Source organism: Physeter macrocephalus, chromosome 19 (genome assembly GCF_002837175.3).
Source record: "Physeter macrocephalus isolate SW-GA chromosome 19, ASM283717v5, whole genome shotgun sequence".
NCBI lineage: Eukaryota > Metazoa > Chordata > Mammalia > Artiodactyla > Physeteridae > Physeter > Physeter macrocephalus.
In genome coordinates this window covers 10424604-10437833 of record NC_041232.1, presented here as the reverse complement: position 1 = coordinate 10437833, position 13230 = coordinate 10424604, and the positions used below count along the sequence as shown (strand labels likewise).

The following is a 13230-nucleotide window of genomic DNA, read 5'->3' as shown; positions in this document are numbered from 1 at the left end:
TATTATATATAGGATGGATAAACAATAAGGTCCTATTGTATAGCACAGGGAACTATATTCAATATCCTGTGATAAACCATAATGGAAAAGAATATGAAAAAGACTATATAGATGTGTAACGGAGTCACTTTGCTGGATAGCAGAAATTAACACAACATTGTAAATCAGCTATACTTCAATAAAATTTTTTCAACAGTGCCATTCACCGATCACTCACCTCGTGCCAGGTACTGGGCTCAGCATTTTATATATATATTGTCTCAGTTCGTCCTTAAAACAGTTCTATGAAGTAAGTACTATTTGGGGAAGGGGGGAATCAAACTTTTATAATCACAGAAGTAATACTAATTATAGACAAATGAGAAAATATGGCAGACATTCTTACTGATTTGCTTTACTGAAGTCAGCATAGTCTAAGAACACGGTTACAGGAATCAAATGATATAAAATGATTTTATTTTTATGAATTTATTTATTTATATTTCATTTTTGGCTGCGTTGTGTCCTCATTGCTGCACGCAGGCTTTCTCTAGTTGAGGTGAGCGAGGGCTACTCTTCGTCGCGGTGCACGGGCTTCTCATTGTGGTGGCTTCTCTTGTTGTGGAGCACAGGCTCTAGGCGTGTGGGCTTCAGTAGTTGCAGCATGTGGGCTCAGTAGTTGTGGCTCGCGGGCTCCAGAGCACAGGCTCAGTAGTTGTGGTGCCCGGGCTTAGTTGCTCCGCGGCATGTGGGATCTTCCTGGACCAGGGATTGAACCTGTGTCCCCTGCATTGGCAGGTGGATTCTTTTTTTTTTCTTTTTTATAAATTTATTTATTTATTTTTGGCTATGTTGGGTCTTCATTGCTGCGCGCGGGCTTTCTCTGATTGCGGCGAGTGGGGGCTACTCTGTTGTGATTTGCAGGCTTCTCATTGCGGTGGCTTCTCTTGTTGTGGAGCACAGGCTCTAGGCACGCGGACTTCAGTAGTTGCAGCACGTAGGCTCAGTAGTTGTGGCTCGTGGGCTCTAGAGCGCAGGCTCAGGAGTTGTGGCACACTGGGCTTAGTTGCTCCACAGCATGTGGGATCTTCCCAGACCAGGACTTGAACCCATGTCCCCTGCATTGGCAGGCGGATTCTTAACCACTGCGCCACCAGGGAAGTCCTAAAATGATTTTCTAATGAAAAGCAACGGTCCCTCTTCTACCCCAACCTTCTCCGTAGAGGCCATTGGTTTTAGTTGTTTCTTCTCAAAGCTACGCAGGTTCTGTAGTGGTCCCTGTTTCCCAGGTGGGGAGCAGGCTGACAGAGGGTAAGGAATCTGTCCTGGGAACCTGCTGAAGGGTCTGAGCTGGTTGAGGTCCTGGAGTCAGTGCTGGGTTTCAGTCCCAGCCCCACCACTTACAAGCTCCGCCCCGAACTGGTTGCTTCACCTCCCTGAGCTCCGGTTTCCTCACCTGTGACATGAGGTTGACTCAGCATTGTCCTCACAGAGCTTCGGTGAGACTCAAATTGAAGAGTACACATAAAGCATTTTTCAGCGTTGGGCATTGATAATTAACGATGAGCAGCACTGGTATTCCAAGTCAAAAATTCCAAGCTTCTTCCCCTTTATTCATTCTTTCACTGGTATTGGAATATAGCAGTGGACAAAACCACACTGTCTCTGCCCTCATGGTCACAGAGAAAGACCTTAATCAAACAAGCACGTGAATAGGTGTGAAATTACAGCTGCACAAGCACCATTAAGGAGAGGCACAGATGCCGCAGGAGCGTGTGATTAAAGGATTTGGCTCAGTGAGGTCAGAGATGGCCATGCAGCAGAAGTGATGCTTGAGCTGAGCCCCAAGGACGGGAGGAGATAATAACTAGTTGATAAAGGGCATCACTGACAGGAAACAGCATGTGCAAAGGCCCTGTGGTGGGGAGGGGAAGTGTGGTACGCGTAAGGAACTGAAAGAAGGTCTGTGTGGCACTGTGCTTCCCTGCTCTGCTCCCTACCTCAGAGGCCCCCAAAGCCTTCTTGTGCCTTCTGCCTGCTCACTGGTTGTGTCTGTAGACACAGGGTACAGTTGGGGTGGAATTTGGGGACAGGACGGCTTGAATGAATGGTGCTGTCTTGCAGACTCAGCCTCAGGGGTTCCGGGGTAGGTGGATGTGGCCACATGACCTGAGTTTCTGCAGGCACTGGCTCAGGGGCAGGAGGGTTGGGGGTGGAGAGGGTGGGCACCGTCCCCCGGCAGCTGCCCTTGCCATGACATCCTTCCCTGGGGCCAGGTGAAGAAGATGGGTGAGCTGGGGCTCATGGCCATGGATGTGCCCGAGGAGTTTGGCGGTGCGGGCCTCGATTACCTGGCCTATGCCATCGCCATGGAGGAGATCAGCCGGGGCTGCGCCTCCGCTGGAGTCATCATGAGCGTCAACAACGTGAGTCTCGCGCCTGGGCCCTGGATACACCGGTGGAGGGGAAGCTCCTGTGGGTGGGCAGGCCCTCTGCCACACAGCCCCACATACGGGGCACAGCCCGGCCTGGGCTCCCTGCCCCTGACCGCCTCTGGACCTGGTCCCTTGCGTGGGCCTCTGGAGAGAGGAGGCCTGGGGGTGGGTACGCGGGTGGGCAGGTGTTCTGGGCTGGAAGGCCTCCGACCGCTCTGCACTGCCCCCCAGTCCCTCTACTTGGGGCCTATCCTGAAGTTCGGCTCCAAGGAGCAGAAGAGGCAGTGGGTCACCCCTTTCACCAGCGGCGACAAAATTGGCTGCTTTGCCCTCAGTGAACCAGGTATCACCGTGGGACAGTGGTCTGCCCCTGTCCTCTCCCCTCAGAATCGGGTGACAGACTCAGGCCGGGGCCAGTGCTGAGCTGGGCCAGCTGCTCGTTGCCTCCCAGGGCAGGAGGGCAGGAGGGCAGGAGGGCAGGAGTGAGGGCCTGGGGTGGAGCTCTGGCTGCTGGGATGGCCACAGGGCCCGGGCTCGCCTCGGCTGAGCTGGCAGGGAGGGACTTGGGCCCTGGGGTCCCTTTGGCTTGAAGACACCCAGCTGTCACATCCTCCCCATCCCCCCACCCCGAGAGCTGTGGGAGCCGGTGCGGTCCTCGAGCCTTCTCTCAGGAGCCAGACCCTGATCCCTTGGACCCGGGTCTGGCTCACCAGCCAGGGGTGAGGCTGGGTTCCGGGCGAGTTGGTGGCGGTGCCCCCGGAGGGTGGAGGCGGCGGTGGACTCTGAGTCTGCGTGTGGGGCAGGGAACGGCAGCGACGCGGGGGCCGCCGCCACCACTGCCTGGGCAGACGGTGACTCATGGGTCCTGAGTGGCACCAAAGCCTGGATCACCAACTCCTGGGAGGCCTCGGCCGCCGTGGTCTTCGCTAGCACGGACAGATCCTTGCAGAACAAGGTGGGGACCCCGAAGGGAGGGTCAGTGAGACGTTCAGAGTTTCTAGATCCAAACCTCCTTGGTCCAATGGAGCTGTTCTTGCTCTGGGGCACTTGCCGCTGTCCCTGTCCCTCTCCCTCCCCGGGTGGCACCTTCCCCAGAGGAGCCAGCAGAGGGCGTCACCGCGAGGTTCTGAGGGAGGTGGAGGGAAGGGACAGAAGCTGGTGGCTGTGGTGGTTTGTGTGAGGGGCGTGGCCTCGAGCAGGTGAAAAAGTCACTGGGCGTGTCTGGCCTCCAGGGCATCAGTGCCTTCCTGGTTCCCATGCCAACGCCTGGGCTCACGCTAGGGAAGAAGGAAGATAAGCTGGGCATCCGGGCCTCATCCACTGCCAACCTCATCTTCGAGGACTGTCGCATCCCCAAGGACAACCTGCTGGGGGAACCGGGGATGGGCTTCAAGATTGCCATGGTGAGCCCAGCCGCGGGGGTGGGGGCCCTGGGGCCCGGCTGGCCGGCCACTGACAGGGCGGTCCTCACAGCAAACCCTAGACATGGGCCGTGTCGGCATCGCCTCCCAGGCCCTGGGCATTGCCCAGGCTGCCCTCGACTGTGCTGTGAACTACGCCGAGAACCGCATGGCCTTCGGGGCGCCCCTCACCAAGCTGCAGGTCATCCAGGTAACGAGGCACGGTGCCGCGGAGGGAGAGAGTTTAGGCCTTTCGGCTCTGCCTCCCAGATGGCTTTCACCGGCTCCCTGTCCTCTGCCCTCCTCCCTCCCGTCTTGTGGGGAGAGGGGAGGGAGGGCAAACACCGACCGCGGCCGACTGCCGGGGTGGGACTGGGTTGTTGCAGTTCAAGTTGGCGGACATGGCCCTGGCCCTGGAGAGTGTCTGCCCTCCTCCCTCCCGTCTTGTGGGGAGAGGGGAGGGAGGGCAAACACCGACCGCGGCTGCCGACTGCCGGGGTGGGACTGGGTTGTTGCAGTTCAAGTTGGCGGACATGGCCCTGGCCCTGGAGAGTGCCCGGCTGCTGACCTGGCGCGCTGCGGTGCTGAAGGATAACAAGAGGCCTTTCATCAAGGTGCCCGTGGGGCTGGGGTCTCCCTGGGCACGGCCCAGAGCTTTGGTGGTGGAGGGGACTGAGGGAAACATCTGGGTGGGGTTCCGGTTCCTTGGGCCCGTGGGTTTATTGCTACAAGGGGTGGCTCCCCCAGGCCCACCCTGGTGAGGGCCGTGTGCTGGGCGCTCCCCCCAAGGTCGAGTTTCTGACACCACCATCCCCTGTGGTTAGGAGGCAGCAATGGCCAAGCTGGCTGCATCGGAGGCCGCAACTGCCATCACCCACCAGGTGAGTGTCCCCGGTGCCTGGGCAAGGGAGGTCCCAAGGGTTGAGTAGCAGCGAGTGTGCCGGCTGCCCCTCCCCCGGCTGTTCCTTCGGTGTGGCCGATCCTGTCCTGTTTTTCCCCTCCAGTGGGGGTCTTCTCCTCCTGAGCCCCTGCTTTCCGCCTTAGGCCATGCAGATCCTGGGTGGCATGGGCTACGTGACAGAGATGCCCGCCGAGCGGCACTACCGTGACGCTCGCATCACGGAGATTTATGAAGGCACCAGCGAGATCCAGAGGCTGGTGATCGCCGGGCACCTGCTCAGGAGCTACCGGAGCTGAACCCTCGGTAGGCCCGACAGTGCCCGCCGGGATCCGCGCTGGCCTGAGGACCAGGGGAAAGTGGGCAGGAGCCACGTGGCCTTCCCCCGGACTCCCAGTCAAGGCCCGTGGGGCAGAGCGGCGGGGGCCATGCCTCCTCTCGCCAGGGTCCCCAGACCCATTCTTCTGGGTGGACCTGCCGCCCTCACCTCTATCCGCCCCAGACTAAGCTGCCTGGGAGAACGGAAGAGCAGGGCTGCGGTCTGCGGATGCCCGTCCTCAGCTCAGGTTCTTGGCTTTGTTCCCTCTCCAGCACCGACCGTGCCTTATTCTCTTCATCTGGGGGCTGGGCTGTGGGAAGAGAGAAATTACCACCTGGGGACTCCCCAGGTCTCTTCTGTGGGTCCTGGCACTTAGCGTGAGGCCCAGTGTCTACTCCTTCCTCTGAGGTCAGGGGTCTGGAGGAGTGGCGTGCGGTGGGGCCCAGAATGACCAGGCCTCAAAGCAGAAGTGGTGTTCTCTCAGGCCCTGTAGCCTCGGGGCTGGGTCATTGTGGAAGCTGCCCTGCTTCCCATTAACCTGTTCTTTGTAAAGTATAAATGAGTGCAGGTGGGTGGTCTGGTTCGTGCTGTGGGATGATCACCTGTGGGAACTAAGTAATAAAGCATACCTGTCCCCTGACCCTCATGTCCTTGCTTTGGTGCTGCTGGGGAGGGAAAGATGGTCCTTTAATCTGCTCTCCTGCAAACCCCCCACTCTGTGTGAGTGTGAGAGTGTGTGTGTGTGTGTGTGTGTGTGTGTGTGTGTGTGTGTGTGTGTGTGTGTGTGATTATGTGAAGCCAGCTGTGGTGGGAGGGTCCATTTCCACCCTGGGAGTGCTCCAGCACGAAGCAGGGTTGACACAGTTCAGGAGAATAAGGGCTTGGGTGTCTAGGAGACTGACTGCTGAGCAGGGAGGGCCAGCCAGGTTAGGGCCGTGGGCGGGCAGGCAGGCAGGTGAGTGAGTGCCAGCCTCAGGGCAGGAGGAAGGAGGATGCCAGAGGGGCTGGGGGGAGAGCAGAGGGGAAGGAGCAAAGCTGAGGAAACGGAGACTTTGAAAGCGTCTGTTTTGCGTACTATCTGTTCACCGAGGGCCAGCACTGAGCCTGTAGTGAGAGGATCCTGTACTGTGTGAGTGTGAGAGTGTGTGTGTGTGTGATTATGTGAAGCCAGCTGTGGTGGGAGGGTCCATTTCCACCCTGGGAGTGCTCCAGCACGAAGCAGGGTTGACACAGTTCAGGAGAATAAGGGCTTGGGTGTCTAGGAGACTGACTGCTGAGCAGGGAGGGCCAGCCAGGTTAGGGCCGTGGGCGGGCAGGCAGGCAGGTGAGTGAGTGCCAGCCTCAGGGCAGGAGGAAGGAGGATGCCAGAGGGGCTGGGGGGAGAGCAGAGGGGAAGGAGCAAAGCTGAGGAAACGGAGACTTTGAAAGCGTCTGTTTTGCGTACTATCTGTTCACCGAGGGCCAGCACTGAGCCTGTAGTGAGAGGATCCTGTATCGAACCGAACTCAGGTCCACTCGCCCGACGTGCAGCAAAGCCAATCAGGTTGTGGTGAAGGAACGTACAGTGTTTATTGCAGGCCCCAAGCAACGGAGTGGAGACAAGCCTCAGATCCACTCCAGGTGGTCCTGGAGTTGGGGGTTTCTTAAGGGGAAGAACAGAGAGGCTGGATTAATCATTTCTGTGATTAATGGTAGTTTCAGGAGTCAGGGTGTCTCTGGTTTAGGGTTCTCTGGCCGGGTGGCCCATGGCTCAGGTGTCTGTGAGCTCATCTTGCCCTGGAGAAACACCCTGAGTCTGTGTGGTCATGGTATCTATGATAGCAATTTTAGCACGTTAACAGTGTTATTGACAACCGCAGTTGTGGTCATCTGATGCTGGTTGATTAGCGTTCAGTCAGCACAGGATTGAGGCCAGAGGGTATAAGAAAGGGGATCAAGTTTTGGATAGAGATTAATCACCAGCTCAGCAAGGGAGCTGGTTTAAGGAGGACTCGGTTTGGGTCCTGGTGCTGCGGGGCCGGCTTTGGGCTGACGTGCCTCTGCGCGGGGTTCCCATGCTGTTAACCGCTGTGGCGCGGTGTGGAGAGCGGAGCTGCTGGGGGAGAAACGGAACAGAGGGGTGAGGGCGGCGGGAAGAGCCCGCAGACAGTTTCAGAAGAGGTGCGGACAGCCCTATGCAGAGCGGGAAGGGCCGGGAAGCTGACCTGCCACTGCTGTGAGGTCTCCGGAGGGAAGAGGGGACGGGAACCTGACCAGTTGGAGCCACCATCAAGTGGGAGCCCAACCGCGCGGGCTCTCGCGGCGCGCGGGTTCACGTGCAGGGGTGCGGGTGAGGGGCGCCGCGCGGCCGAGGGAGGCAGCCTCCAGCCCGTCCCCCCGCCCCGCCCCGCGCCAGCGCCGGCCTCGCCCTGGGCCCGCGGGCAGCGCCCCGGCGCCCCAGCAAAGACTCCCTCGCCAGCGGCTCTCCGGGCGCACACGCCTCCACGGGCCGCTGTTGGCGGGGCGGGCCTCCCGGTCTGGGCACCTGGCCCAGGTGTGCGGGGTGGAGGAGCCGGGCCCCGCAGGGCCGACGGGCGCAGCTGCGGCCCGCTTTCCCATACTGCGCAGGCGGGCGGGGCGCGAGGGGCAACAGGAGAGGGATCCCGCTAACGAGACGCAGAGGCCGCTTCCCTGCCGCCCTGGGGTCTGGTGGTCTGCGCCGCCTCCTGCTCCGGGTAAGCAGCTAGCTCACACCTCTGCGGGGCCCTGGGCTCGGGTGCAAGCCGAGGGTGCGGGGAGCAGGCTGGGATTCCAGGCTGCTTCTCCCCAGGAGCAGCCACGGTTGACCCATCCCACCTGGGAGGCAGGCGAAGGGCGGCCTCTCTCTGAGTCGCTGACCCCACGAACAGGGGCAGCAGCGTTCAGATGGCTCCACGACGCCTCCAGCGAGGTAGCCATGGCTCCTGGCCCAGGTGAGGGTGAGGGGACAGGCACGCGGTTGAAGCTGTCTTTGGGCCTTTTCTCTAGGTAGTGGGAGACGGGGAGGGAGCTTTGAGGCTCAGAGGAGCCCGACCCGAGTCCCAATCCCAGGTTGGGACGCCAGGCTGGGAACCCAGCTCACCGGCTCCGGACTCTGGCCCCTCCTGTCTTGGTCGGGACAGTCTGCCCTACCTGTTGAAAAGCCTCTGGGCCTTGAAGGGCCAGGCAGCCAGCTAGAGCCACAGTGCTTCTCCAGGGCAAAGGGCTGGGCCATCAGAGCCCGCCCCGGCCGGAGAACAGGCCTGTTTTCCCAGCGGCCGCCCCAGCTGGGCGTCTGCTTCTTAGACGGGGCTGGGAAGAACCTCAGCCTCAGGGTCATAGAGGGCCATACTGTCCTCCATTTCCGCTCAAGGTCCAGTCTGTGCGCTCCAGGTCTTCCGGATGCTCTCATGGGTTGGGGGTCTCCCTCTCCTGTGGGGAGACAGGAGGTGGGGAGAGTCAACCACCAGCCCTTTGGCTTTGACGGGGAGCAGGCCTTCCTTAGTTGAAGCTTCTATAGCTCAGAACTGAATGCTGAACTCTACCCTGGGTCCCCTTGAACTGGAACTATGCACGTAGGTCGCAGACATCATGTCGCTTTGTGCCCAGTGTGTGTTTCCTACGAATAAGGACAGACACTTACATTCACTTACACATCAGGGAAACAGTTACCAAAGTTGGGAAGCTTAACCATGGTCTGCAGACCTCACTCACGACTTGCCAGTCCTCTCAATGCCCTTCGCAGTGGTTTAAGCTCCAGGATCACACGGTGCATTTAGCTGAGGGGTCTCTTGTTTCTTTCATTCTAGGACGGTTTCTCAGACTGAATTTGTTTTTGGTGACATTGGCAGTTTTAAAGTGTCCAGCCTGGTTAATTTTGTAGACTGTCCCTCTGTCCAGATTACTCTGATGGTTTCTCTGTGATAAAATGCGTGGTGTGTATTTTTGGGCGGTGATAGTGTAGTGAAGTCCCTATTTTATACCTGCCTTCGACTATTAGTGTTTTATCTTTTTCTCAATTAAGATAAGGTTTATCATGTTTCTAAAATACCAATTTAAAAAAGAATTTATTATTTATTTTTGGCTGTGTTGGGTCTTCGTTGCTGCGCACGGGCTTTCTCTAGTTGTGGTGAACGGGGGCTACTCTTCGTTGCGGTGCACAGGCTTCTCATTGCGGTGGCTTCTCTTGTTGCAGAGCATGGGCTCTAGGGACACGGGCTTCAGTAGTTGTGGCTCGAGGGCTCTAGAGCACAGGCTTAGTAGTTGTGGCGCATGGGCTTAGTTCCTCCGCGGCATGTGGGACCTTCCCGGATCAGGGCTCGAACCCGTGTCCCCTGCATTGGCGGGCAGATTCTTAACCACTGTGCCACCAGGGAAATCCTGAAAGAGTATTATTTTATTAAGATGGGGTTTCCGCAGTATTTTTTGTTATTGATTTTTTAAAAAATAGTGGTAAGATACACATAACATAAAATTTACCATTTTAGATGGGCACAGCATTGTAAATCAACTGTACTTCAATAAAAGAAGTTATTAAAAAAAATGATGAACTATCCTGTTCATGATGGCAAAGTGAGCTTTCTAAAATGCAAATCTGATCAGTACACCCCCATGTGCACTCTGAATTCCAATTTTAATAAATGACTTGCTCTTCTGCCAAAAAAAAAATACCATTTTAACCATTTTTCTTAAAAAAAAAAGTACAATTCAGTGGCATTTAGTACATGTACAGAGTTGTATAACTATCACTGCTATCTAGTTCCTGAACATTTTCATCACCCCAGAAGGCAACTCCATACCCATCGCTATTGATTTTTTTTTTCTTCTTTTTCTTTTTTTTTTCCTTTGGCCATGCTATGGCGCGGCATGTGGGATCTTAGTTCCCCGACCAGGGATCAAACCCATGCCCCCTGCAGTGGGAGTGGATCCTTAACCAGTGGACCGCCAGGGAAGTCCCCCACCGCTATTGATTTTTGCCTTAATTGCATTGTAGTCTGAGAACATTTTCTGCATTATTTAAATTCTTTGAAATTTGTTGAGATTTGCATCATGGCCCCATGTCATTTTCTATAAAAACCGAATATTTTTTAAGAGATTCTTTTTTTCCCCATTGATACACATAGCTCTAGTTCATTTATTTTGATTGCTGTATGGTTGTCCCATTGTGTAAATATACTATATTTAGGTAGTTTACAGTTTTTCTCTGTTATAAACCATGGTGCAGCGAACATTCTAGACTGTGTCTCCTTGTTCAAGTGTGAGATCTTCTGAGCATTTAAATAGAAGTGGGCTTGTTGGCCTCAGGCTGTTTGTCGCTTTGGCTTTACAGATATTTGCCAGATCTCCACCGTGGTTGCATCAGCACATAGCCTCCTAGCAGGGGAGGAGTGTCCATCCCTTGGTATCATCAGATTTAACAATTTTTCTTCAACCTGATTGTGATTTTAACTTGCATCCCTGGTTGCTAGAGGAGTTGCCCATCTTTTCACTGTTTACTGGCCATTCTGGTTCCTGCTGTGAATTGCCATTTATGTCCTTTGTTTCTTCTTTGGGTTATCTTTTCCTTATTGATTTGTAATCAGTCGTCCCATGGGCATAGTTTGGATGCTAATCACTTGCCAGCTGTAGAGTTGCAAAAAGACTCATACAGTGTGTGACTTTCACTTTTTAAAGTGGTTTTACATTTTAACGTCCACTTTGAAAATTAAAAAAACTTTCAGAAGTTTTATCTATACTCTGTAAACGTTTCAAATACACTTTTCATGATAAAAAGTGACAGTCCCCTTCTGGGGGGGTAGTTTGGGTACATCTTTCCGGACCTTTTCCTGTGCATCTGCGAATAGCTCAGTTATGTATTCTTCCCCCACAAATGGGATGAATGCTCTATGTTTTATGCGGCCTTTACATCAAGTGACCTCTCTGTACCTCTCCTTAGCAGAGAGATTTCTCCCCCTACACATATATACATACACACACACACACACCCTAGAGTTGCCCAGCACCAGAGAGAGGAGAGGTTGCTCGTGGGCCAGCCAGCTTGTCTACACATATTCCCTTTTTAAAAAGTTGTGGTAAAATATGCATAACACGAAATTTACCATTTTAACCATTTTTAAGCATACAGTTCAGTGGCATTAAGTATATTTGAAACAGGAGGGAAGGGGGCAGGGCACCACCTTCAAAAGAATGACAGAGCCCTTGAAGATATGACATAAACGTGTCAGAACCAATTAGGTCCAAGATGGTGGAAGATTCGACTTCCGGTGGACTTTGAGCCTCATTACGCTCATTGTAATACATTAGCCTGTGCTAAACTACACACCCACACGTGCCATGACAGTTCCGAGGTCCACCATAAAAGGCCAGAAAGTGGGCGGTGGTGGTCCAGTTTCTGGAAATCTCCGCCCCTTCTCCAAAATAGTTGGAATAATCCTCCCACTGATTCGCCTATGAAACTACCCAGCCCATAAAAACCAACCACCCCGTATTTTGGGCCCACACTCTGTCTGTGGAGTGTGTTTCTCTCAGGGCAGGTCTTGCCTTTTGAGACAGACCACATTCTGTCTATGAAATGTATATCTCTCTAAATAAATCCACTTCTTACCTACCCCTTTGCCTCTTGCTGAATTCCTTCTATGCTGAGACATAAAGAACCTGAGCTTCATTAAGTCCTGAGACCAGGTGTGCGATCTTAATTAAAAGACAGTGGGTTCGCATGCCGCGGAGCCACTAAGCCCGTGTGCCACAACTACTGAAGCCCACGCGCCTAGAGCCCGTGCTCTGCAACAAGAGAAGGCACCGCAATGAGAAGCCCGCGCACCGCAACGGAGAGTAGCCCCCGCTCGCCGCACCTAGAGAAAGCCCATGCGCGGCAACGAAGACCCAACGCAGCCAAAAATAAATAAATTAAAATTTATAAAAGGCAGTGGGTTCAAGTCCCAGCCCGTGGGTTCAAATCCCGGTCTGGGTTTTGGCTGGGTATGAGTCAGATCTGAGTTGTGCGGTTTCCTATTCACATTGTTGGGCAACCATCACCACTATCCATCTGCATAACTTTCTCTTCTTCCCAAACTGAAACTTTGTACCCATTTAACAATAAGTCCCCGTTTCTCCCTCTTCCAGCCCCTGGCAACCACTGTTCCACTCTCTGTCTCTATTAACTTGACTACTTTGAGGACTCATGTAATCAGATCATACATTGTTTGTCCTGTTGTGACTGCCTTATTTCACTTAGCATAATGTCTTCAGTGTTCACTCCTGTTGTAGTGTGTGTCAGAATTGCCTTCCTTTTTGGGGCTAAATAATATTTCATTGTATGAGTAGGCCACATTTTGTTCATTCATTCATTGATGGACTTCTGGATTGTTTCTACCTTTTAGCTATTGTGAATAATACTGCTATGAACATGGATTGTATAAATATCTGTTTGACTCCCTGCTTTCAGTTCTTTTGGTTGTATACCCAGAAGTGGAACTGCTGGATCATATAGTAATTCTGTTTTTACTTTCTTGAGGAATACTGTTACCAACAATGCACAAGAGCTCCAATTTCTCTACATCCTTGTCAACACTTGGTATTTTCTGGTTTTTGTTCGTTTGTTTGATAATAGCCATCGAGATGGGTGTGGAGTGGTCTGTCACTGTGGTTTTGACTTGCATTTCCTTAATGACTAAGGATGTTGATCATCTTTTCATGTGCTTATTGCTCTTTTGTATATCTTCTTTGGAGAAATGTCTATTTTAGTTCCCTTGCCTATTTTTCAGTTGGGTTGTTTGTAGTTGAATTGTAGAAGTTCTTTATATTAATCTCTTATTAGATATGTGATTTGCAAATGTTTTCTCCCTTTCTGTGGGTTGCCTTCTTACTCTGTTGATGGTGTCCTTTGATGTACAAAAGTTTTAAATTTTGATGAAGTCCAATTTGTCTATTCTTTTGTTGCCTGTGCTTTTGGTGTCATATCCATGAAGTTGTTGCCAAATCCAATGTCATGAAGATTTTTCCCCTATGTTTTCTTCTAAGAGTTTTATGGTGTTGACTCTTACACTTAGGACTTTGATCCATTTGGGGTTAATTTTTTAATTTTTTTTTTTTTTTTTTTTTTTGCGGTATGCGGGCCTCTCACCGCTGTGGCCTCTCCCATTGCAGAGCACAGGCTCCAGATGCGCAGGCCCAGAGGCGATGGCTCACGGGCCGCGCCGCGTC

The 13230-nt window shown here is 53.5% G+C and overlaps 1 protein-coding gene across 7 annotated transcripts in view; it reads left to right on the top strand.

Moving 5' to 3' along the window:
• Positions 1–1501: 1501 nt before the first annotated feature.
• LOC102993784 (acyl-CoA dehydrogenase short chain) overlaps positions 1502–13230 on the top strand; it is a 43898-nt gene continuing 32169 nt past the window's right edge. For 4 of the 7 annotated variants that reach the window (XR_008615931.1, XR_008615932.1, XR_008615930.1 and 1 more), the window contains exons 1-8: positions 1502–2405; positions 2646–2757; positions 3218–3369; positions 3647–3817; positions 3888–4025; positions 4333–4428; positions 4639–4695; positions 4859–5018. Coding sequence is in view for 4 of the 7 variants with exons in the window: in XM_055080406.1 (XP_054936381.1) it covers positions 2265–2405; positions 2646–2757; positions 3218–3369; positions 3647–3817; positions 3888–4025; positions 4333–4428; positions 4639–4695; positions 4859–5011 (1020 nt within the window). In the remaining 3 variants the exon portion in view is untranslated. Of the gene's footprint in view, positions 2406–2645; positions 2758–3217; positions 3370–3646; positions 3818–3887; positions 4026–4332; positions 4429–4638; positions 4696–4858; positions 5704–13230 lie in introns of those variants that run through there. The other 3 variants (XM_055080405.1, XM_028480303.2, XM_028480304.2) reach the window with 3 other exon arrangements.